The 25704-nt window shown below is 38.7% G+C and overlaps 1 protein-coding gene across 1 annotated transcript in view; it reads left to right on the top strand.

The window, feature by feature from the left end:
* Window positions 1-24284, top strand: part of FRMD6 (FERM domain containing 6) — a 91007-nt gene extending 66723 nt beyond the window's left edge. The window contains exons 8-14 of the mRNA XM_049767234.1: window positions 2083-2148; window positions 2967-3035; window positions 6837-7011; window positions 12118-12456; window positions 16543-16674; window positions 19826-19917; window positions 23350-24284. Coding sequence (XP_049623191.1) covers window positions 2083-2148; window positions 2967-3035; window positions 6837-7011; window positions 12118-12456; window positions 16543-16674; window positions 19826-19917; window positions 23350-23634 — 1158 coding nt within the window. The 3' untranslated portion in view covers window positions 23635-24284. The remainder of the gene's footprint in view (window positions 1-2082; window positions 2149-2966; window positions 3036-6836; window positions 7012-12117; window positions 12457-16542; window positions 16675-19825; window positions 19918-23349) is intronic.
* Window positions 24285-25704: the final 1420 nt, after the last annotated feature.

Below are 25704 nucleotides of genomic sequence, written 5' to 3'. Positions count from 1 at the left end.
TACTAAGAAAATTTAGTATTCTGTCGAATCTTTTGATAAAGTTACACCAGTGAATTTTTCATGTGAAAATTAATCTTTTCATCTTTCCTGAAACATGGTCAGTACTTCTGATAGCACAGAAAAGAAACATGTGTGCTTAAAACAAAATAATAATGTAACTGAACAAAATGGAAGAATATCCTTTTCTAATAGAGTTTTCATTGCTTGGAGAATTCAATTGGGCAGCAATTAAAATTGTGTCATTGGTGGCCAAAGAGATAGCTGAAAGAGCTGAGCATATTTGAACACAGAAGGTCTGGGTTCAGTCCCCAACACCCTGCTATGATATCCTGAGCACTTGCAATAGCAACCGTGATGTCCCTACTGAGGAGAGCCTAACATGGTGCGCTCAGACAAACAAGACAGACAAAAATAACTACCCCATAAAAAGGAAAGTAAATAGGTAGAAGACAGGAAACATCTGCAGAAAAAGAGGTCAGAGGGGTGGAAGTACAAAGAAACCTCTGCCAAGAAGACACGTCATACCACACTCACCCAGGTTGGCTTTGAAGGGAAATTGGTGATATAGTGGGGCATAATGTTTGTCTACAATACTACACTGTTAATACTACACTGTATTTGTATTTCTTAATATAAAAATATATTAGATAAAATATAAAGGTCAAACAGTTGAAATAGAATTTATCTTAGCATTACATAATAAGGATACATTTTTCTTTCTTTTGGGGGGGTTTGGGTGCCACACCGGGCACCCAGTGACACTGAGGGGTTACTCTTGGCTATGCACTCAGAAACTGCTCCTGGCTTGGGGGACCATATGAGACACTAGGGGATCAAAACACAGTCCATCCTAGTCTAACGCGCACAAGGCAGATGTCCTACCACTTGTGTCACTGCTCTGGCCCCAAGGCTACATTTTCTAATGTATTTTTTTCATGTCCATGAAAAAATTGCTCCTAAATGTAGTGAAAATATGCAAATAACCCTTTATTGTTTTTATTAAGAAATTGTATAACAAACTTGCATTACTTAATTTCTGAACAAAATTTATTTTATTTGAACTTCATATTATAGATTTCTTTCCCCTTTGCTTTATAGTAAAAATATTCAGACTTTTATTTATATTTTAGCTGGTAGAATTTATATCATGTTGACAAGTAATCATTGAAATTCTGGGGTTGGGGCACATCCAGCAGTATTCAGAGCTTACTCCGAGCTTCTTCTGCACTCAGGCGGTGAGCTCTTGTGGGCTTGGGGGACCATATATGGTGTTGGGGATTGAAACTGGATTGGCTCCATGCAAGGCAAACACCCTACCAGTACTATCGCTCTGACCCCAATCATTTTATAAAGAACTCTATAGGGGCTGGAGTGATAACACAGTGGTAGGGCATTTGCCTTGCACACAGCTGACCCAGGAAGGACCTAAGTTCGATCCCTGGAGTCCCATATGGTCCCCCGAACCAGGGACGATTTCTGAGCACATAGCTAGGAGTAACACCTGAGCATCACTGGCTGTGGCCTAAAATAAAAAAAAAATTCATAAAGAAGTAGTTTATTTCCCAAGTAATTGAAAATAAAGCTTTTAGAGCTTTATTGCCTATCCTTATGAAAGTCACTTAATGTTTAGGTTTGTTAGTAATTTTGTTTTCAGAACTGCGAGATTTACTCAGGTTTAAACACACAATCTATTCTTACGAAAATATTAGCAATATACTCAAAATTTTAAGAACTTAAAAAAAAAGAAATTAACATAAGTAAACTATGCTGCTAAGAAGCAAAGTGGTTTTGCTTACCAATATTCTCAATAACCTAAGTATTTAGGATCTTCTCAGAAATGGAAGTGGGTATAATATGGTAAAAGGATTGAAATTGAAATCTCAGGATTCACAAAAGTAATATATCACCATTAATTTAATATGTCCTCATGATTTTCTTAAATCTTGTAGAAAACTAGAGATATTAAAACATTTATTTTAATCAAATTTTCCATTCTTGAAATTTCTATTTTTTTATCTTTGGTGCTGAATTATGTACAATAGGGGAGAATTATACATTTTTCAAACAATTTTATTCCTGTAGGATAAAAGGGAAATTGAAGCATCTCTGACCCTTGGACTGACCATGCGGGGAATACAGATATTTCAGGTTAGTAAATAAGGGCAGAATGTCACAGTACCCTGTCTTACACTTACAGGATGCCTGTTTGGTGTCCTGTAATAGGTTCATTGGTACATTTCTAGCTATTGATTACTTCTTGATTGTCTTGTCAGTTTAGGCTGGTGTGAGATAGACAAAGTAATACAGTCTGATGCTGGCAGTTATATGCCTTATAGGACAGAAAACAACCAAAAATTGGCCCTGGTTTATCACCAACAGGAACCATAACATCAGAACATTTTTCTTTGTCATTTATTTTAAATATTCTCCTTTATCCTCTGGCAAATTGATAACCATGAACATCTAAGTGATCTTCTAATACCATGCCTGATCAGACAATTTTAATTCTGTTAGGCCTTTTTCATAAAGTTTGTCCCTCAAATAAATAACAACTGTCACCATTTTGGAAGTAGGATCGTGTTATCTGGCATCTACCTATCCAGTGGGAGAGAAACTCTGTGAGGCCTCAGAGAATGTAAGGCTGTTTTATCTTTGATATAGGCAAAATATTTAGCTATGAAAGGATGGGTACATAACTCATCTCTCAGATGTCTAAAAATCTTTTGGACTTTTTAATTTCAATTTAGGATGGGCTGAAAGGAAAGTGACTAAAGAATCACTTTCAGGAATCAAAACAGGCTTGTAATGTTAATCTTTTAATTTACTGTCTATGTATCTCCAAAGAGTTAGAGCCTCTGTGAGATTTTAATCACTGTATTTTTGGTTTGGGGAAAAGAAATTAAAGTCATTTTAAAGTCTCATCAATGTTTGTAATAATTTTATATGAATTATAATTTTTTTCACAGAATTTAGATGAAGAGAAACAATTACTTTATGATTTCCCTTGGACAAATGTTGGAAAGCTGGTGTTTGTGGTGAGTTTAAAAAAATAACAAATACTCTGATATAAACAACTTTTCATAGTCATTATTAGATGTTTTGACCAAGGAGAATATATAGAGAATAAATGTGATAGCTGTTGACTTTATTGTTTTCACTTCTGTCTATGTAGGTGTCACGCCCCAGGTGCTTTGGGAACTACTCCTGTTTCAGTCAGATAGTACAATAATCATATTCACACTAAAATAATTTGTTGATAAAAAATTTATTACTACTAAACTGATTTCAAACCCATATTCTTTTTATCACCATTGCTGCCTAAGATTGTATAAATTGGTGACAATTCCCATATTAAAAAAAAGTTCCCAGATTATTATTATCAATTGATTATCATACTTCATACTCACCAACATGTTGATAGTGTTCTCCACAATGGAAAATATGATGCATTTACTGAGCCAGTTACACCAACAGATTTTTCTCTCTTATTTACTAATTTTTTCATTCTACAATGGTTTTAACTTTGTTTTTATATCTTGCTTTCGCAAAGATACTCTGTAATGTCTTACTCTGAGAAGTGCTGATACTCAGTACACAATCCTCCCTATCACTCTATTACAGATTTCCTAAAAGACTAAAAACTTCTGTTTCACAACTTCTGTTGGAAAGTAGAAACTGATCCATCTTTCAATCTCTTTCAGCCCTGGCCGCTGGTACATACCATAAGGTCCTAAACTTTAACTGGTACAGTAGGGCATCTGCCTTGTGCTCAATAACCTAGGAGGGACCCTAGATGGATCTCCCTGTGTCCCATATGGTCCCCCAAGCCAGGAGCAATTTCTGAGTGCATAGCCAGGAGTAACACCTGAGTGTCACCGGGTGTGGCCCAAAACAAACAACAACAACAAAAAAAAAACTAAAAAAGAAAAATAAACTTTAACAATCTAAACTTAAAAGGGCCTGTTATACTGGCAGGCCAGGGGGGCAAAGGGTTGTGATATATGATGCACTCTGGGTCCATTGATGGAGGGAGGTTGACACTGGTGGTGGGAATGGCCTTGACTCACAGTATATCTGAAATTCAACTATGAAGGACACTGTAGATTACAATTTCTTCAATAAAATAAAATTAAAAAAATAAAAAAACAAATACTCATTTTGTATTTTGTTTTTTCTTTGTTTTCTTAAAATAGTATATTGTACTAAGCACACAAGATGATATTATTTGCAGTTAAAGATGAATATAATTAACCATGCTTATGAATATGCTGTATATCTTTCAACTCATCAATGAAAAATCAAAATCTTACAGCAGAAGAAATTACTAAAATTACTTTCTGTGGGAAGGTAGAGCATTTGCCTTGCAAGCATCCAACCCAGGACCAACGGTGGTTCGAATCCCGGCATCCCATATAGTCCCCCATGCCTGCCAGGAGTGATTTCTGAGCAGAGAGCCAGGAGTAACCCCTGAGTGCCACCGGGTGTGTCCCAACAACCAAAAAAAAAAAAATATTTTGTGTGTTTTGTTCATTCTATACTAATAAGTATTCCTTGTATATGTTGATGGGGGAGGCCTATCCAGCTCTGCTGAGGGCTTCCTATTGGCTCTGTTGGCTCTGCTCAGGGATAAATCCTGACAGTTTGGGGGAACTATATTCGGTGTCAGAGATCAAGCCCGAATTTGCCTTATGCAAAGCAAGCACCTTGCCTGTTGTACTGTCTCTTGAGTCCTAGAAGGTATTCCAGTTGTTGGAGAAAAGTAATAGGAAAAGTACAAGATGAGTCCGTTAAGTAGATGTACTTAAAAGCCAGAGAGATAGCACGTCAGTAGGGCTTTTGACTTGCAAGAGGCCAATCCTGGATGGAACCAGGTTTGATTCCCGGCATCCCATATGGTCCCCCAAGCCTGCCAGGAGCAATTTCTGAGCACAGAGCCAGGAGTAAACCCCTGAGCACCATTGGTTGTGACCCAAAAACCAAAAATAAATAAATAAATAAATAAATAAATAAATAAATAAATAAAAATAAAAGATTTTTCTATCAATATCTAGCTTAGATACTTATTGTAAAGAAAAGTCTACAATTCTGAACAGGAAAAATACTTGTAGTTTTAGAATATTAGAAATGGCACTTTCATTTTTTGGAACAAATTTACTACTTTGTCCAGCTGTTTCTCTCCTTTGCCAGCTATGTCCATTTTTTGGACATAGAAATACATAATAATGAAAACATTTAGTAGCCATTAAAATATAATTGCTTTGTTCAGAAATTAAGGGGGGAAACAGCAAAAAAAGGAGAAAGATGGGCTTTATACACATTTGTATCTCTTCCACCAGGAAGATAACCTGTATAAATGGAAATACAGAGAGCTCTGTGGCCAGGTAACATTTGGACGCTGACTTCACTGTGCTCTGTGGGTCAAATACCTGATTCTGATTTAGTGTCCCTTTCACTCCGGGTACCTTCAGTCTCGTTTTGCTTTTGTTCAGGCAAGAAATGGCTCTGAACTGCCCCTTCTCTGCCAACTCTTCTACTTCCATTTTGAAAATGAGCCTATGATTTCCCTCCACTTCCTCCTCTCACCACCCAGATTAAATAGTAATGGAGTACATTTATGAAACATGGTTTTCTTCCCAGGTCTTGAATTTCACTGGTTTCCCAATCCAAGTAGTACATGTTGAGGAACTTTTTCAGATACAGATTCTAGTTTAAAATAGAAATTCTCAGCCTCAGTCCATTAGTAATTGAGTGTGTTTAGGGTGGAGACCAGGAATCTGTTTTGACCAACTTCTTAAATGATTCCTCTCTGGCTGCCAACCCAACCCTGCCTAGGTGTATGACCTTGGGCAAATTACTTAACCTCCTCCTGTGGTGCCTTCGTGGTTTCTTCACTTTTAAGTAAGGATAATGGCTCTCCCCTGTGAACATTCAGTGTGTTACTACATGTTTAATGCTGCTTAGTACCAGTTATCATTCTAACATCACAGCTCACTGGTGGTTCCTTTGTAATGATAAACCTGAAGTGAAAAGTTCTGCCTTTGTCTGAGTTACACAAACCCATATTGTTTTGTAGCTAGCTTTAAAAATATAGTTAGAATATGCCTCCTTCTTTGCCTTACTACTCCCCTTCAACTGCGAATTGTTGGATTAGAATGGTCCTTTTTATAACTTGACTGCCCTAGTCATTGTTAGGAGAGTTGTAGGAATTTGTAATATTCCAAGTCTAAGGAGCCTTGGCCAGACTGTCAGCCTCAATTTAGAACTTTATGTTAATAATCCCAGGCTTAAAGAAAGAGATTCCTTGTCCCTGTTCTGATGGCTCCTCACACTCCTCATATCTCTCTTTTTTTTTTTTTCCTGTTGCACCCTCCCTCTAACCTCCACATTGTATTCAGCTAGTAAGAGGCTTCCCATTTTTCTAGACCCTAAACTAGGTCCTGTTTTAGTCACTGTTATAACTCCTCACTTGTTCCCTAGAATTTCTCATGAACCCTGATTATTTCCTGTGTGTCTTCTCCATCTCTCCACACAGAATATTTTTCCTTGGAGTTGAGACCTCAGTTAGTGTGTTATTTTCTCGGGGCCTACCACAGTGTCTGGCACATAAACCGTTACATGGCAGATATTCAAAATTTTATAGGCTTAGTACTTGTCATTTGATTTTCTGAGTCACAGTGTTGATATTTCATTTGAAGACCCCCTTCCTTTGGGTCCTTCTCTTTATTTTTCTACCTACTTCTGAATCTGTTATTTTCCTTACTAAAATGGAAATTGTCGAGAACTTTGCTGTCAGAAACTTTTCTCCCTAAACCTAATTCCTAGTTTTCCTTTCACAGGGTAAGAAATTTGAGATTTTGCCAGATGGCTTGCCCTCAGCTCGAAAACTCATATATTACACGGGGTGCCCCATGCGCTCCAGACACCTCCTGCAGCTTCTGAGCAACAGCCACCGTCTCTATATGAACCTACAGCCAGTGCTACGCCACATCCGAAAGCTGGAGGAAAATGAAGGTAATACCACAGACAGGTCCTTAGAGTCGGGGAACATGGGATGGTACTGTGCCACAGTGCCCCTTACCTATAGCTGCTGTGAAACCAGTTGCTATGCATTTTCCCTTTCTGAGGTGGGGAATTTGGAAGTTGAGCCTGTTCAGATTTAGTGTGCCATAACCTGTTTCCACCACAGCACTGTCCTGCAAGGCAGGGATGGGTCTTGAGTATCCCCTAAGATAGCAAATATTTTAGGCACCTACCTAATAGTGCATCTCTGTAATATAGCTAGTGCTTGAGTACAGATGAAGATTCCCCATTCTTGGCTTGAAACCCCTTTTAAGAAATCATTTCATGGAAGAGCAGGCCAGGTTTATCTGCCTCTTTGAGCTCTGCACATGCACCGATTCCTCTTAGCTAAAACCACAGTCAGCCATTCCTTCCAGCATGATTCTTCCCTGGGTTAGAGTGGCAGCAAAGGTAGGTCACAGAAGTGCCTCCAGCCTTTCTTATTAAATATTGGGAGATTCCCTCAGCTGACTCAGCAAGGATGATAAAGGATGAGGACTTTTTTTCCCTTGAGGATTTTGCCAGCCAATCCTGTAGGGACTTCACCAAGACAGACAAAGTAGGAGAGTCTATTTCAGATCTTGGAATCCTGGGTCCTCAAATAAGAGCAAGTGTGGTAAGCATAAGGAAGACAGGGTGGGAATACTTAACATCTAACTTTTTCTCATCCCATTTTGAACTCTTTGGCACCCTGGAGATTCCTTAACTCTGTACTGCTAGTTCCTCCCACTCCTTATAGCCTTTCTTTCTCTCTCATACTCCATTTAGCAGACTCGCATACCCCCAAGGGCCACTTTGCATATTTGTTTTGTTATGTTTTGCTTAATGCCATCATTTTATTTTGCAAATCGAGTTGTAATAATTCTTGGTAATTGCATTCCATTTGATTTTGTGTATTTGCCTGAGCATCAGGATACAGATTCCTATATTAGTTCCCTGCCAGAAACCGATTTCACAGTTCCTAAAGAAACCAGATAAATATTGGTACACACACACACACACACACACACACACACACACACACACACACACACACATGATCTCACATTCCCTCCCTCTCCCACCTCTCTTTTTCTCCCTCTCCCACTTCCTCTCCTCTCTGTCTCTGTCTCTCTGTCTCTGCCTGTTTCTTCTCTCTCTCTCTCTCTCTCTCTCTCTCTCTCTCTCTCTCTCTCTCTCTCTCTCTCTCTCTCTCTCTCTCTCTCTCTCTTTCAGAGCTGTGTGTGTACCTCTGATTGATTTCTCTCATGTGCTGTCTCGATCTCAACTTGGAGATGCCATTTTAGGGAACCATTAGGTCACGAATCACTTCCCACTGTCTGCCACCCAGACTGCCTGCCTCTATCTTAGGAGAGGATGGGCTGAGAACTCAGGTGTATCACTTTTCTCTGCTGCCAGACTTCTGCTTCTCACAGTGACTCATCAGGGTAACAAATCTCTCTTTACCTGCCAAAACTCTCTTTACCTGTTCAAAGGAATTCAGACAGGCCTGGAGCACTGGGGAAGCTGGTGAGGACAGGTGACTTCATCAGGCCACAGCTTGTCGTTTGTCGAGTCAGCGTCCTCCAAAGGCCAGTCTGGCACCCTGAGAAGTCACTTTCTTCCAGCAGTGTTTTGGTCATTTCTTGCCTAGAGGACATTGAAAGGAATTAAGGAATCAACCATATAGGTCTAAGGGATGACTACAAAGAATGTGGAGGCCTTAACAGACCAGGTTTATTCCATTACCAGGAATAGGACCCAGGTGTATTGGGGGCTTACCTAAGTGGGGTGAAGGAGGACTGATAAAAGTGTAGTTTGGTTCATTAAATAGCTGCAGTTGGCTTCAGGAGGAATTTCTTTCCCCTACCTCTTTATGCATTGTTTTTTTCTTCTTAGATCCCTTCAATCTCAAGAAAGCCTGAAAGTAAGTTTTCTGAGCCAACCTTGGCCTGCGTCCATTTATCTCACCCACTCATTTAAACAAGAAAGCCCTTTTCTCTATTAGTTAGCAAATAAAAAAGGCATTGAAAAGCTTCCCCCCTTTAAATAACGTAGAATTACCTTGTCCAAGAAACTATTTTATTTTAGCTTTTTATAGTAGAAAATGAAAACAAGAATTTTTTCATTTAATTTAGAAGGAAAAATTGCCTTCTGTCATTAAAATAATTAATACAGCTCAGTATCTGGAGCTTACTCTTAGGTCATGTGAACTACCTTAGATTCAAAAAACGATATAAACTGTGGTCTCTGAGCTTAATGACAGATGGGGAAAATTAGAGTACAATAGTCTCAACTGTTGTTTGACAACAATTGTTACTAATGAGAAAAGAATTTATATTTCTGTGAATAAATTTCAGAATTACTGAAATGTTTCCCTGTTTTGGAACTTTGGGGTAGAGGTAGTCAAGGTCCCAAGAGGTATTTAAGACACCCTGACCCTGGGATTCTTCCCAATCATTTTTGGCCACATCTTCAATATAATGTTATTATATATGGTGTTATTCCTGCCCTGCAATGCTGGAGGTTATCTGGGCCACCTGAGTGGTACTCAGGAGCCTCTAGTCTAGGGCTACACCTGGTGATATTCAGAGGCATGGAACTAGGGTTTGCCACATGCAAGGCAGATGTCTGAACCCAGCACTATCTTTCCAGCCCCCTTCCCTATTTTGTAACATGATAGAATAAAATGTCATAAATATTTGCAAAGGAGCTTGAGTGATTTAACACCGTGAAGACACAGAAGCAAATCACATGGACTACATAGGCCAAGCTGACATGTTGACAAACGCAGGTTTATAATAAACTCCTGTAGGTGGAGGGTGACCTGCAGGTGTTTTCTTCTAAAGAGTCTGCCAGTGAGTGTAGAAACTCATCTCTTTCCCTTTTCAGCCTTCCAAGTGCCTCTTGATTAATATTTTAAAACTACAGTGCATAAAAATTATTGAGAATTTTGCAGATCCTTTCAGCTTTCTTCGCTTTTTATCAGTTGCCTTCAGGTAGAAGGATTTATTAAAACAATACAACCTTAAAAGATTATCTGAAGATCGGTGCTCTTTAAAAAAGTTCTTTTTCATTTGGAGACTACACCTAGTTGTGTGCAGGAAATACTCCTTTCTCTGTGCTCAGGATCACCTTTGTGAGGCTCTCTAGGAGATCATGTGGCAGGTATCAAACCTAGGTCTTATGCATGCAAAGCTTATAAACAGCCTTGTGCTGTCTCTCCAGCTCTGGATGCACTTTTTTTGCGGGGACCTTTTTTTTAGGCTATGATGTATGTGTAATGTGCAGTTTCAACTATGTTGTAAGTATCTGCACACATATCTCTTGGTTTTCAGGCTTAAGTTTTTAAAAACTGACACGAATGAACACCAGTAATGTATAGTTTTTATCCAAGAATGTTTTACTTTGTTTAATCTTATTTTTGCATTCTAGAAAGAAACTTTTCTTTCTGTTGACTTATTCCCTCCCTCAGGAGCCTACAGCAATTATACTTCAAAGTTAGATTCAAATATTTAAAAGTTCAAGTATTTATTCATTTAACCAAGAAACAAACAAATCCATTAGCATACCGAGAAACCAGTTAATTTACCAGTTAGCAGCTTCTGAAACAATATCAACATAATATTACCCAAATGCATTTTTGTTTAATTTTGTTCACTTTGAAATGTTTTTTTTTCTGTAATTTTTAGTCAAAATATAAGGAAGCAAAACCTTTTTTTGCTTCACATTTCTGAATTACATAATATTTTTGTAACAGTTTTACAAATATTCACTTGCAACTTTGTTCTAGAATGTCATGGTTATTTTAACATTTGCTAAAAAGGGACTATCTTATATTGCATCTTTTCCAGTCTTGTATCTTCACTACATTGAAGAACATTCACAAAATCAAAGAACAGTGTCACTAATCAGATTCTGTTTGCATAAAATCATTAACCTGTTGATGATTACCAGTATCCAAGTTGATGATAAAGCTTCACCAATTCAGCTAAAATAGAGAAAAGCTATCTGCATTAATACATTGACGCCAGCACATACCACTAATGACTGACATTTGATGTTCTGTCAGATAGTACTATCGGTGGCTCATACTTGACTGTCACATTAGATAGATTTAAAGTGTCATAAATTAGAATTTTGGGGGCCAGAAGGATAGCATAGCAGTGAGGCATTTGCCTTGCATGCTGCCGACCTGGGATAGCCCCAGGTTTGATCCCGGCACCCCATATGGTCCTTGGAGCCTGCCAGGGGTGATTTCTAAACAAAGAGCCAAGAGTAACCCTTGGGCACTGCCAGGTGTAGCCCAAACACCCCCCCCCAAAAAAAAGAAATTATTATTGTTGCCAGAATTTCACATTATATTTTGGTGCTGTCCAACAAAGCTGAGCATAGTTAATGAAATCACCCAATGGCAAGAAGTAGAACTTGCATTGCCATTGTTGATGTGCTAAGAAATATCTAAATTTCCTAATTCTTTGTAGGAAATTGTCAGGATTAATTTCACATAAAACTATTTAAACAACTAGAATCAAGCCAAAGATGACCCAACCTGAATAGATGAACACACATAAATAGCAATTATCATAATTAGTTCACTGAGCAATTTTATAGCAGTCCTAGAATTATTTCTGAGTAAAGACTAGATTATTTTTAATTTTTGTTCCACTAAAATCTGATGCTTTTGGAAAATTCAGAATTGTTTTAATTCTTATTATGCACGGTCAAATTGCTTTAAAAGTTTCTAAATGTTGATTCACTATTTTGAACTTGCTTTATTGTATATGGGTTTATGTATATGTATATAATATGTATATTGTATATGACTATAGATTGAATAACACTTTTCTGTTGTTTTAAAGCCCTATGAGTAGTTTAAAATAGTTCCCTCAAATCTGTTGTACTATTTTGTATTCATTTTATCCATTTTCTTAGGCTACGCTTTTGTCTGACTTTCTAGTCACCAGGTACTGAGTATGATATTGTATTGTTTTGTTCTTGGTCTGGTGACTCCTATAAGCTACCCGGTCCTTTTGTTTGGGCTGACTGTAATGACTGTGTGTGTTCTTTACCACCCAGAGAAGAAGCAGTACCGGGAGTCTTACATCAGCGACAACCTGGACCTTGATATGGACCAGCTGGAAAAGCGGTCCAGGGCCAGTGGGAGCAGTGCAGGCAGTGTGAAGCAACACAAGCGCCTGTCCCGTCACTCTACTGCCAGCCATAGCAGCTCCCACACCTCAGGCATTGAGGCCGACACCAAGCCCCGGGACACAGGCCCAGAGGACAGCTACTCTGGCAGCGCCATCCACCGCAAACTGAAAACCTGCAGCTCTATGACCAGCCATGGCAGCTCTCACACCTCAGGGGTAGAGAGTGGTGGCAAGGACAGACTGGAAGAGGACTCACAGGATGATGGTGAGCTCTCACCTGATCCCCTCCTGAGTTAACAGAACTGCCCCATTGTCTCTGGCTATCCTTTTGCTCTCTTAGGCTTTTCATTATTGACTCTGCAAACTTGCTGTCTGGTAAGCGGAGAAGCAGCATTGTCTTGCCATTTTTCTCTCAGTGTCTTGCACTAGTTACTTATGTTTGCGAACCATGTGAACCCTTGGCATGATGCTTCGCTCTCACAAATGATTGTGGATTCTGTCACATCTGGTTTTCACTCACTCTTCCTTGGACCTATGTTGGCCCACAGAAATTTCCTGCCAGCCTGTGAAGAAGTTGCCATCTCGCTGGCCATACTTAACTGTTTATGCATGCACAGATGGCGGCCTTGAGATGGAAAAATGTGGGAAATCACTGGATATAAAAAAAAAAGAAAAAGAGTTAAAAGTTAGTCCTGCAACCCTCATAACTGCAGGATGATCTCTAGGTTAAAGAGGCATTGGTTAGGACAACAGTGTAAATGTAATGATAGTAATAGACGCATCTTTAAATAATAATAAAAAAAGATAAAGGGAAGGGACAAGAGGTTGACTCCAGACCATTTGGTTCATTAGTGATTGTTTAATAACTCCAGGTAATCAGAACTCTAGGGAATATGAAATAAATGGCACCTGGTGTAGAATAATAATATAAAATATAAATATAAAGTCCACATATTGGGTGAGGCACCCCTAGGCACTGTGTTTCTAACCCTTTAGGCCAACATGTCTGATGAAGAAGGGTAGTAGTGGGGGAGAAATAACTCAAGAACAGTCAGTTAAAGTTTCGTTGGAGTCAGCTTGCTTTTATTCCATGACCTTTCTCTGCCATTTTTTTTTTTCACGGCTCTTCACTGACAAGGTCTCTCTCTCTCTCTCTCTCTCTCTCTCTCTCTCTCTCTCTCTCTCTCTCTCTCTCTCTTCTCTCTCTCTCTCTCTCTCCTCTCTCTCTCCTCTCTCTCTCTCCTCTCTCTCTCCCTCTCTCTCTCCTCTCTCTCTCTCTCTCTCTTCTCTCTTCTCTCTCTCTCTCCTCTCTCTCTCTCCTCTCTCTCTCTCCCTGTCTCTCTCTCCTCTCTCTCTCTCCCTCTCTCTCTCCTCTCTCTCTCTCCTCTCTCTCTCTCCCTCTCTCTCTCTCCTCCCCCTCTCTCTCTCTCTCCCCCCTCTCTCTCTCCTCCCCCTCTCTCTCTCCTCCCCCTCTCTCTCTCCTCCCCCTCTCTCTCTCCTCCCCCTCTCTCTCTCCTCCCCCTCTCTCTCTCCTCCCCCTCTCTCTCTCCTCCCCCTCTCTCTCTCCTCCCTCCCTCCCTCTTCTCTCTCTCCCTCTCCCCACTTCTCCTCCCCCCTCTCTCCATCTCTCCCTCCCTCTCTCTCCCTCCCCCCCCTTTCCTCTCCTTTTTGCTGCTTCTCCTTCACCTCCCCACAGCCAGACTCTTCTATTCTTTATTTAAAACAGCCTGCCCCATCCCAGGTGTGCATAGTCTGATCATCCAGATGGGATTAACATCTCAAAAGAAGAAGTTAGGGAAACAGGAAGTTGGGGGAAAGGTTACCTTACATTTTCCACCTTTTATTTTTTAAACAAACAAACAAACAAACAAAATTATAAGGGGCCAGAGAGATAGCACAGCGGTGTTTGCCTTGCAAGCAGCTGATCCAGGACCTAAGGTGGTTGGTTCAAATCCCGGTGTCCCATATGGTCCCCCGTGCCTGCCAGGAGCTATTTCTGAGCAGATAGCCAGGAGTAACTCCTGAGTGCTGTCGGGTGTGGCCCAAAAACAAAAACAAAAAATTACAAAACTTTTGTTGTCCTGTTCTCCACCAGAGGCAGGAACTTCATATCAGAATTTAAATGATCAGAGTTTAAATTGTATACAATTCTTCTCAAACAATCAGCCTTTTCCACATCTTATACATATCAGAAAATTTTTCTTCTCTGAACATAAACATTAGAACTTTTCTGCAGATACACTTACAGTTTGTAAATTCTTAGCATTATTATACCAAGTACTGCTAATAAGTCTAGAACATCTGAGTTCCTTTCCATAAATTTCTCTAAACAAAATCACAAGAACATTTCTGCAGATAATACAGTTTGAAAATAAGTTACTACATAAAATACACAATGAAACATCATGGTAATTGGGAAACATCACTAGGATTGCTATTAACACTATTAGGAAATAGTTAAAACTATAACTATTAAGAAATAGTTATAACTAATAGGAAAACTATGAACACTAACAACATTATGCATTTCCTCAGAATTGTGCAAACTAATAATAAACCACTAAAGTTAAGATACAAAATTTTCTGTTTGCGGTGGGGCTTAGAACAAAACAATAAAATCCATACAGATAAACAATAAAATCCATACAAGTAAACACATTTTAACCAGAAAGATAATGATTGATGCAAATAGAGTCAAGAGATTAACCTGAACCAAAGTTAAGATACAGGAGGTTCTGAAAAAGTTTCTCCTCGGTTGAGCTTTGCCTGGGCTTGAATTTCCACCTTCTCCCTTTCTGTGTTAGGCTGCCAAGGTCATTAAGGACAGAAGTCTTTCAGTTCCAGAGCTGAAAAATGGGTTGGAGAGACCCATTCATCTGACTCTGCTGTCCCCCTTCAGTGGACTTTCATTTTTGACTTCTTTCCAATCAGTGATATTTCTATAGGTTTCTGAAGGTTGGGAGGCTAAGGTCCTAGGGAAAAAAGCACCTTTGTTAGAAGAAAAGCTGTGGTTCTCTGCCTCTGGGGGACCGCTCCAAGTTTTCAGCTCCTTTGCCTCCCCCAGTCAGACTCTGCTATTCTTTATTTAAACGGCCCTCCCCATCCCAGGTGTGGGCAGGTCTGATCCTCCAGGTGGGATTAATGTCTTAAAAGAAGAGGTTAGGGAAACAGGAAGTTGGGGAAAGGGTTACCTTATAACCTGGATGCTTACATCTCTATCAGGAAGATAAGATGAGTCTCTTAAACATGTCATCCAAACTTAGCTATATAAACTTAGGTATGTGTGCATCTTTATTTTACTTATTTATTGTTTGGGGTTAGACTCAAATCAGTGTTATAGAATTCAGATTTTAGAAAATGTCTGACTTAAGGAAACTGAATGTATTTTTTAATTTTAGAACTCATGGATTTCAAGTTGAGTGACGGACTGCATTGAGAATAGATAGCTATGGAAACTAGGGAGTATTTTTTGCTGTTATTTTGAGATAAAATAGTTTATAACAGTGATGTTTATTCTTTTGACATTCAAAATAACTACCTCTACCACCACCGAAGTGCTCTATTGTCTTGATGTCCTATTGGTCTGCCAATAGGAAACTTACTGAACTATCCATTTAATGTCAACATTCTATTTGATATTAGACAAATGACCCATCAGTCTTTTTTTTTGTTTGTTTGTTTGTTTTTGGTTTTGGTTTTTGGGCCACACCTGGCGGTGCTCAGGGGTTACTCCTGGCTGTCTGCTCAGAAATAGCTCCTGGCAGGCACGGGGGACCATATAGGATACCAGGATTCAAACCAACCACCTTTGGTCCTGTATCGGCTGCTTGCAAGGCAAATGCCGCTCTGCTATCTCTCCGGGCCCTTATCTTTTTGCCTTTGTTTGTTGTAACATGCTGGTACAGCTTTGCTTCATAAAGAATAGGGAATAACTGGGGCTAGAGCAATAGAACAACAGGGAGGGTGCTTGCCTTGCATTTGACCAATCTGGGTTCAATTCCTAATACCCCACATGTTCCCCAAGCCCACCAGGAGATATCCTGAGTTGAGAGCCAGGAGTATGCCCTAAACACTGCCAGGTATGACCCTAACATAAAAACAGAAAACAAGTAGGGAATAGCTGACTGTCAAATCATGGCATCGGAAAACATGTAGCAAAACATCATCTTATGGAAAAGAGAAGTTGTAGCATCTATTGCTAATTCTCCCTAGCTCATTCTATTGTATACTGTTTTAGCAGGTTTATTTCTAAATACAAATAACTACGTAACCTCCTTCAGAGTTTGACTAATAACTGATGGTGGCTGTTTTTATGCATGTCACCAAATTCCTTTTCCTTCTTCAATATCAGAAATAGAGATGTTGGTTGATGACCCCAGGGACCTGGAGCAGATGAAGGAAGACACTCTAGAAGTCAGCCCAGACATGTGTATCTACATCACAGAGGACATGCTTATGTCCCGGAAACTGAATGGGCATTCGGGTAAGCATTGATGGAACCTTATTCCTTTGGGGGAGTAGATGGTCCTGGACAGAAGCAGGTTCCTGAGATAATAGAAGGTGGGAGGCATGATTGGGGGAGGAATTCAATGAGAGACAGTGATAGGCCCAGAATAGGGCTTTTCCAAGCCAATGTCATGAACTACAGCATCAAATACCTTCAGTAGATGGAATGGAAGGGAGAGAGGCACTTTCATTTAGAGATTTGCAACTTCTCCTACACACTCTGGAAAAAGTTGAATAATAGGGTTATTTTGGTCTTATTTTCTCTTTTTTTAAGTTAGAGCCAGAGAATCATATAATGTGTCTGGAAGATGCTCCAGAGACCCTTCTGACTGGTCTCTTTTTCGCAGATGAGGAAATTTGTAGATTAGAGAAGACAGATGCTGCATGGTTAGACATAGAAATCAGATCTCTGGGCTTGGTTTAGTTCTCTTTTCTCTCCCCCACCCCCCACTATATATCAGGAAAGGCCCAGGAATCTAAAGGAAAAAGTGTCAGAATAATTGACACAAAAGACTTTTTAAAGTTCATATATGATTATTATTCTAGAAAATAATGCATCACTATAACCTGCTGTAGGATTATATAACATGTATATTGCTAACAAATGTTAATAAATTTTAAATGGCAGTAACATGAGTTTTATTTTTAAACCTGTCACACCTGTGTTTGTCACATTTTCCAAATTAGTTATATGTGTGTATATATGTATATTTGTGTGTATTTGTATATACACACGCATATAAACTACTCACCCAATACCCATCAGGTAAGGGGCTAATCTCCAAAATATACAAGGCACTGACAGAACTTTACAAGTAAAAAACCTCTAATCCCATCAAAAAATGGACAGACACTTGGACAAAGAAGTAGTACATATGGCCAAAAGACACATGAAAAAATGCTCCACATCACTAATCATCAGGGAGATGCAAATCAAAACAACGATGAGGTACCACCTCACACTACAGAGATTGGCACACATCACAAAGAATGAGAGCAAGCAGTGTTTGCGGGGATGGGGAGAGAAAGTAACTCTTATCCACTGCTGGTGGGAATGGAACCTTTATGGAAAGAGATATGGAGATTCCTCCAAAAAACTGGAAATCGAGTTCCCATACATTTTGTGCTTTTATTAACCAAATGATTCTTTTGGAGTGACTATTATCCTACCAGGGCTATGAAGTTTTCTCTGATAGACTCTACCATGTGCAGATGCTGGGAACACAGGCCCCATCATAAGCCCAGATGTGCACACTAGTAGAACATACATATAAAAACATAAGACATCTTTTATCATAGAATTCCTTGTGGTAACCTTAGAGCAGGCCTTTCTATGGTGGCAGAGAATGACCTATGTGACCAGAACAGATTCCAAAGGCATGTTACTATAGTTGTGTTTCAAATTATATTACCAAAGTATTGGCCTTTGGGGACCAGAGCAATAGCACAGAGGAGAAGGTGCTTGCCTTTCACATCCAACCCTGGCTCATTTCCCACCATCTTATGTGGTCCCCTGAGCACCACCATGAGTGATTCCTGAGTGCAGAGCCAGGAGTAATCCCTGAAGTGATCCAAAACCAAAACAAAACAAAAATAAATATGGGCCCTTTTCCATTCTTTCTTCCCTTTTTTTAAACCCCATTTTACTGTATTGAATATTTTCCTTACAAATGCATTTAAATTTATACTAAATACAGGCTCATGATATATAGGCATTGTAGATACACAAATAGCACACATTTATTCATGGTTTGTGAGAGAGGTGGAAAAAATGGAATAGAATTGCATACTTGAGAGCTTTGGAATGGAACTTGTTTACTATTTGTTACTATTGGTTTACTTTTTATATTTCTGTATTTAATTATTAAAAATTAATTTTGTCTTTAAAATTTAAATAAATGAAAATATGATTATTGCTAGAAAATATTTATATGCAAAAGATGTTTACTGAAATGTTTATGAAGGCAGAATGAATAAAAAGACCTAAAATTTAGGTTTATCCATGAATTGTTAAGTTATATTTTGTTCACATAATAGAATATTACATCGCTACTAAATAATGAATTTCTCTAAGAAGAATAGCATAGAAAGACAGGTACTTACCTAAGCCACTTGATCTTAAGAATCAGGGGCTTGGCTTAACTACTTGCTTCATCTACTTTCAGCAAAGCATGAATCAGTGCTGTTCATATACTCCAGTTGTCATTATTACCTTTGGAAACGTTTGTTGCAATATTCCACTTCACATGCCACAGTCACTCCTGAAAATAGCAACCCTGAAATTTTTTCTAAAATATTATCAAAAACTTGCCCCTGAGGAATGGAGTATCTAGAAACTCTTGATCCTGAGAACCAGAATTGAATTTTCAATGGGTCCTCTCACTTTAGTCTTTTTACCAGAAGGATCAGTTGTTGGAAGCACATGCCATAGTGTCTACCTATAGCATGAAGAGCCCCAGTGAAATGAATGAGTCCAGTATGTATGCTCCGCACCATACTCTTTTTACATAGTCACTTTTTAATCATCAAAACACAAAAACATCTAGTGGTTAGTGCTCTTATTAGTCCCATTGTATAAAATGAGGTATCTGATACCCAGTTAGGCAAAGTAACTGGCCAAGACATATGTCTCCTTTCTTGTCTGGGCTCAGTTCCAGCCCAGTTTTGTGGGACTCCAGATGTCAGAGCCCTCATACATACCACTTCTCTTCCACCTTGAGTGGAACAAACTCAACGGTAACCTCACTGTGCAGGTAAGGTTACATTCAAAGTCAATAGAATAATTACATGTAAGGTTGGGGTATCAAGGGATAAGAGGCTTTATACCCACTTTTTGCTTTGATTACTAACGTCATAAATGGCCTTATCTGTTTGTTTTAGAATATTCCATTTTTAAACTCCCCATTCTCTGCTTTTATCCCATGATAATCTCACTTCCCTGATTAACCAGAAAGTGAGGACAGTTTTTCTTCCTAGTAGTCTATCTACCACCAAAGTTAAAGGGAGATTTTCAGTAATCGTTACTATTTGACTTTCTGTTCATGATATTAACGTATGTCATATGCATAGCAAGAGCAGTGAATAATTTTACATTTTCATTTTCTTTTTGGCCTTTTATTTTACTTCAGGGTTAATTGTGAAAGAAATCGGTTCTTCCACCTCAAGCTCCTCAGAAACAGTTGTCAAACTTCGTGGCCAGAGTACAGATTCTCTTCCACAGGTAAGATAGAAATTAAGATTTCTTCAATGAGGGTCTGAAAAAAATGTTTTAAATAGGAACTTACATTTTTCTTTACATAAACGAACACGGGAATGATTCTTAGTAGAAACACATTCTAGATAGAATCTGTTTATTTTATTTTGTCTCTTTTTTTTTGCCCCCCAATTCACAAAACAGACCAGGCAAAGGGCCTGTGTTGAGGTGTATATGGGGAGCATTTACTGTACTTCCCCTTCTATCCCGGGCATCCCATATGGTCCCCCAAGCCAGGAGCGATTTCTAGGTGCAGATCCAGGAGTAACCCCTGAGTGTCTCCAGGTGTGACCCAAAAAACAAGAGGGAGGGAGGAAGGAAGGGAGGGAGGGAGGGAGGGAGGGAGGGAGGGAGGAAGGAAGGAAGGAAGGAAGGAAGGAAGGAAGGAAGGAAGGAAGGAAGGAAGGAAGGAAGGAAGGAAGGAAGGAAGGAAGGAAGGAAGGAAGGAAGGAAAGGAAGGAAGGAGAGGGAGGGAGAGAGAGAGAGAGAGAGAGAGAGAGAGAGAGAGAGAGAAAGAAAGAAAGAAAGAAAGAAAGAAAGAAAGAAAGAAAGAAAGAAAGAAAGAAAGAAAGAAAGAAAGAAAGAAAGAAAGAAAGAAAGAAAGAAAGAAAGAGAGAGAGAGAGAAAGAGAGAAAGAGAAAGAAAGAGAGAGAGAGAGAAAGAAAGGAAAGAAAGAGAGAGAGAGAAAGAAAGAAAGAAAGAAAGAAAGAAAGAAAGAAAGAAAGAAAGAAAGAAAGAAAGAAAGAAAGAAAGAAAGAAAGAGAGAAAGAGAGAAAGAGAGAAAGATGAGACAGAACAAGATGATTCATATTCTATGGCACTGATTTAAAAAAAAAAAAAGAAGAAGAAGAAGGGACCAGAGCTGTGGCACAAGTGGTGGGGTGTTTGCCTTGCACGTGGCTAACCTAGGACAGACTGTATCCCCTGGCATCCTATATGGTTCCCCAAGCCAGGAGCAATTTCTGAATGCATAGCCAGGAGTGACCCCTGAGCGTCACTGGGTGTGGCCCAAAAACCAAAAAATAATAATAATTTATGGGTTCTTATCCCTAGTAGATAAAAACTTGTTTTTATACATAAAATTTCCCCATTTTAGAGTGCCTATGCAAAAAAGGAATAATGCCATATTATATTGTTGGTTCATATGGGGGTAAAAATGACAGACTATACAATCCCTGTGCCCTGGTTTTGACCTGAGCGTTTATCCCAAGCAAGACTATTCTACTAGAATTTTGTACTAAGCACAACCAAAACAAGCAAAAATAAAAATTAGAATTTAAAAAAAGGGGATTGAGGAGACTACCTTTACATTTGGAAATAAACACACTAAGAGGAATACTATTAAGAAATTAAACATACAAGGAAAATCCCTGTTAAGTCTCTTGAGATAGTCTTGGAGGGAATGAGATCCAGGGCACAGTTTTGTCCCACACTGTAGTCTTATTAAGTCTGAGAAATGGTTTGCCATAGGTGTCAGATCCTCGAGCTGGGGATCTCTCTGGAGCTGAGTCCAGTAATAAGCAATAGTTCACATTATTCTATTTCTTTTTGAGTTATTTTAGTATATATAAATTATATACTTCATTTTAAACTTTTTTTATGCAGATAGGAAGCCTCTGGTCATCTGGCTTCAAGTTTTTTGTATATTGTATATATGAACTGAGAATACTTTTCTGTTATATTATGGCAGAAATGTTTCTTCACTGATTATTTCATTGAGACTGAATTTTCAAAGTATGCTAAGCTAGAAAATATGATAATCCGTAATATTTTTAAATATTTAGGAGATAAAGGTAAATTAAAATGTTTTGAAACTCAAGGTTATATAGGACTATATAGATTCTACTATAATATTCTGGTATAGAGTCTACTATTTTATTCTGGAGGGTATTCACTCTTTCTCCTTATATCTCTCTCTTCCTAGGATTCTATCTATTATCCTTTCTTGCATTTTGGCTATCATTGCTCTGAGTTAAATATTATAGGGGCCACACCTGGTGATGTTGCTGGTGGTAGAGGGACATGTGTCACTCATTTCCAGCAGAGTTGCAGGTCAAATCAGGATTTGTAGTGTAAAAGGTTGTCTGGTGCCTCAAATACAAAATTCTTGTTTGCTGCCACGTGAGCCACTTTTTTCTCATTTTCACATCTGTCCTTTCTTTCTCTTCTATTTAGTAGTTGTAATGTGAACATGTTTTATGAAATACCTTTCTAAAGATCCAGTATTAAATTCTTACAGCCTGACGAGCTTTCGTTTCAAAACTCCCTAGTGTCTTACTGCTGCATTCAGCAATATGCTATATAAAAATGTTTATGAGGCACACTTAAAGGTCAGATTTCATAATTACAATATGGACAGAGCATCTCTCCTCCTGCTTTGGAGATTTGTGTTCATAACCTAACCAAAACAAAGAATGCCTTAGAATGTAGAAAGGTGACATCAGAACATAGGCTATGAACCTCAGATTTGGCATTTTCAAGTAAAACATTATTAAGCTGTTCTTTCCCTCTGTTCTCTTCTCCTGGTACTTTTGCCTCTAGCAAAAATTGCATCTTTCTCTTAATAAGGTTGGCCTTTGTGGTATTTAGCAGTGAAAGTTAGAGATGTGATGCTGCATAAATATTTTCTTAAATAACCATTAAGTATCTTCCATTAATGTAGTTATTGAAAATACTCTTACTTATTTTTTATGATAAAGAGTTCAAAAGTTTGCCCCTTATTCTGTGATGCTTTTGGCAAGACACTTCCTCTTGCATTGCTTGGGAACTATCTCTAAAACCCAGAGCTTGCCTCCCAGCTTTTCCTGTACCCAAACTAAGAAATTTTGATTTTTGAAAATTTGTTCTTTAGATGGATGTTTTTAAGTTTTCAAACCACATTTCTTAATTTGTTTTCTCATCATTTCATATTAAAATGATAAAAGACCCAATATAAACACATTGCCATACTGAGTTGTTGTAACCAGATGAAAAACAAGGAAATAAACAGGATCGTTACCTAATTTTGAGATTATTGTTTGGCTCCTGAAGTGGTTGAAAATTTCTATTACGGTCACTTCTCTAGGCTTCGAGAATTAATCCCTCAAATGGGGAGAATTATGGCATCTGCTTCATAGGATTGATAGAAGAATAAATGAGTTCATATATGCAGTGTGTTTAGAGCAGAACCTACCACAAAATGATTTAGTAAGTGTTAAAATGCACTCATTACTGGTGGTATTGGTATTGGTATTTTCCCCACACAGCCATAGGACTTCCGTAACCACACACTTTCTTACATTAAATGACTCCTTGAACCTTGATGGGTTTGCACCCTCTGGTTTTATAGTGAAAGCATTGCTAACATTCCAGGTTAATCTGTGTACTCAACAATTCTTTCAACCTTCCCTTATTTTGCAGACTATTTGTCGAAAGCCAAAGACCTCCACTGATAGACACAGCTTGAGTCTCGATGACATCAGACTTTGTCAGAAAGACTTCTTGCGCATTGCAGGTCTGTGTCAAGACACAGCTCAGAGCTACACCTTCGGATGTGGCCATGAACTGGATGAGGAAGGCCTCTATTGCAATAGCTGCCTAGCTCAGCAGTGTATTAACATCCAAGATGCTTTTCCAGTCAAAAGAACCAGCAAATATTTTTCTCTGGATCTCACACATGATGAAGTTCCAGAATTTGTTGTATAAAAATTACCTGCATTGCAGCTATACTGGAAACCTGCTGTCTACCAGAGGCTGTGAAAGCCATGGGTTCTTTCTCTACTTACGTCGTGTGCCATATTTTCTTCACCCTAGACATAGCTCTTTCTTCAAAACAATTTGCAATGGAAATAAAAGCCTTGGGACAGTGCACTTTAAGTATTACACGGAGGTAATAAGAACCACAGAGAATGCACAGCCAGATAAGTGCCCAGAAGTTCATTAATCCTTTGGAAGGAAATGTGCTTTACTTGTTACCGGCCTTCAGAATATTGAACTCTGTGTGTATGTGTGTGTGCATAGTGTGTGTGTGTGAGTGTTTTTAGGTTCAGTTACACATAATGTCTTTTTTAATCATGTGGAAGGTGTTTGCTGTATTTGTAAATTTTTTTAATCACTCCCTCATAAAATGCTTAGTTTGAGGGAGAAGATAGAAGAGAATCTCTCTTTGATGGAGAAACCATTGCCTAGTATATAACCATTGCCACCTCACAGGGGTGTTCCTAAAGCGAACACTAAAAATGTGGTCAAAGTCAAGTGGTTCTAGCAAGCCAAAGATAATGTACATAACCGAAGCGCAGCCCAGGGTCCAGAAGACGTGACTGAAGCAATAATCTGAAGACTGTGCATGCTGCAATGCCTGTGATTCCTTCACACCCACTCAGTGCCATGCCCTCCATCAGTCCTTCCAGAACATTCTAAAAATCAACTGACTTTTTCACCCAAGCAATGGATCATTTGTGTTTAAGTCATAGTGTATTTTGTGGCACTTGCACAATAGGTTTCTGTTAAAACTCTAAAAATGTCTTAGAAAATATGTGTACTTGGTGATATTTTCCTGTTTTGTTTTTTAAATTGAGAACAAATTATGGTGAGGCTAATTTCTGCTTAACCCACGATACCCTTATTGTATATGTATGTCAAACATATAAATACATGAGATGAATATGTTTTATGTGTTTAAATTTACTGTCTTCATTCTGCCTTTCAAGATTTTGTATGCAAGGTGTTTCTTGTTGAACATGCAGGATATGTTGTGTGATTGATGCATACAGACAATCAGTTTGACAGTTATAGAGAAGAAAATGACTATTTTCTCAGTGCTTGTTGGCATGATTCTCAACTCTGGTTGACTAATAGAAGTATCTCAGGAGCTTTTGGAAGAAACCACCATGTCTGGGTCTTGTCTAGGCTGTCAGTTGTCTATGTGGAGACTAGGTGGAAGGACATTTCCTTGGAAATTCCTCCAGTGGGCAGGTGGAACTTTTATGCAACAGAGTTGAGAAGAGCTGATCCAAAGGATGTCTTGTTGTTTTGAAGTAAAAATATATGGAAAATGTTCATGTTGTGAAAGGGCCATTTTTGAGCAAGTTCCTGCCGCTGCTTTTAAGGATGCTTGATTTAAACAAGCTAGGAGAAGCAAACCTGTTTGCCTTTAGATGTCCAGGAACATTGTTGCTTGTGATTCAGGAGAGAACTTTAGCACAGTGTCTTTCTATGAGGTGTTTTTAGTGGTTTCCTATTTTACATTTGTTTACCATATTTTGATAAACCATTTTTTCTATATGCCAGGTTTTATTAAAGAAAACTATATATTATTTTCTAAAGAAGCAGTCATATTTTTATAAAAAAAAATTCAGTTTTCAGGTAACAATGAAATAGGTCTGTGGTACGGCAGAACATGCAGCATTACCCACGGATGGGAGTCAGTATTATAAATACAGGGAGAGTATGAACACACTCCCCCTTGCATGCCCCTACCTGAAAATAACTGGGTCATGTGTATACAAGAAGCCTAGTTGAATCAGTTTAATCTGACACTTTAAAAAAGAAAAAAGTTCTAGCAAGTTCTGTAGTCATCAGATTAGTTTGCTTTTGTTAACTGTGTTGTTCAAAGGAACCAAAGTTTCAGATACTGGGATGTATAAAAGTATCTTAGTCTGTGTGAATGAAAGGTTATAGAGCTGAGAGGATCATCTAATGAGTTTTGTAAGTCATTGTTTAGTGACTTATAAATATAAATCTCATTAGGTAATCCGCCATTTTTATTGAGGTTTA

This window comes from Suncus etruscus, chromosome 2 (genome assembly GCF_024139225.1).
Source record: "Suncus etruscus isolate mSunEtr1 chromosome 2, mSunEtr1.pri.cur, whole genome shotgun sequence".
Taxonomy (NCBI): domain Eukaryota; kingdom Metazoa; phylum Chordata; class Mammalia; order Eulipotyphla; family Soricidae; genus Suncus; species Suncus etruscus.
Note: the sequence above shows the minus strand (reverse complement) of the source record. Positions and strands in the feature narration are given on the sequence as shown.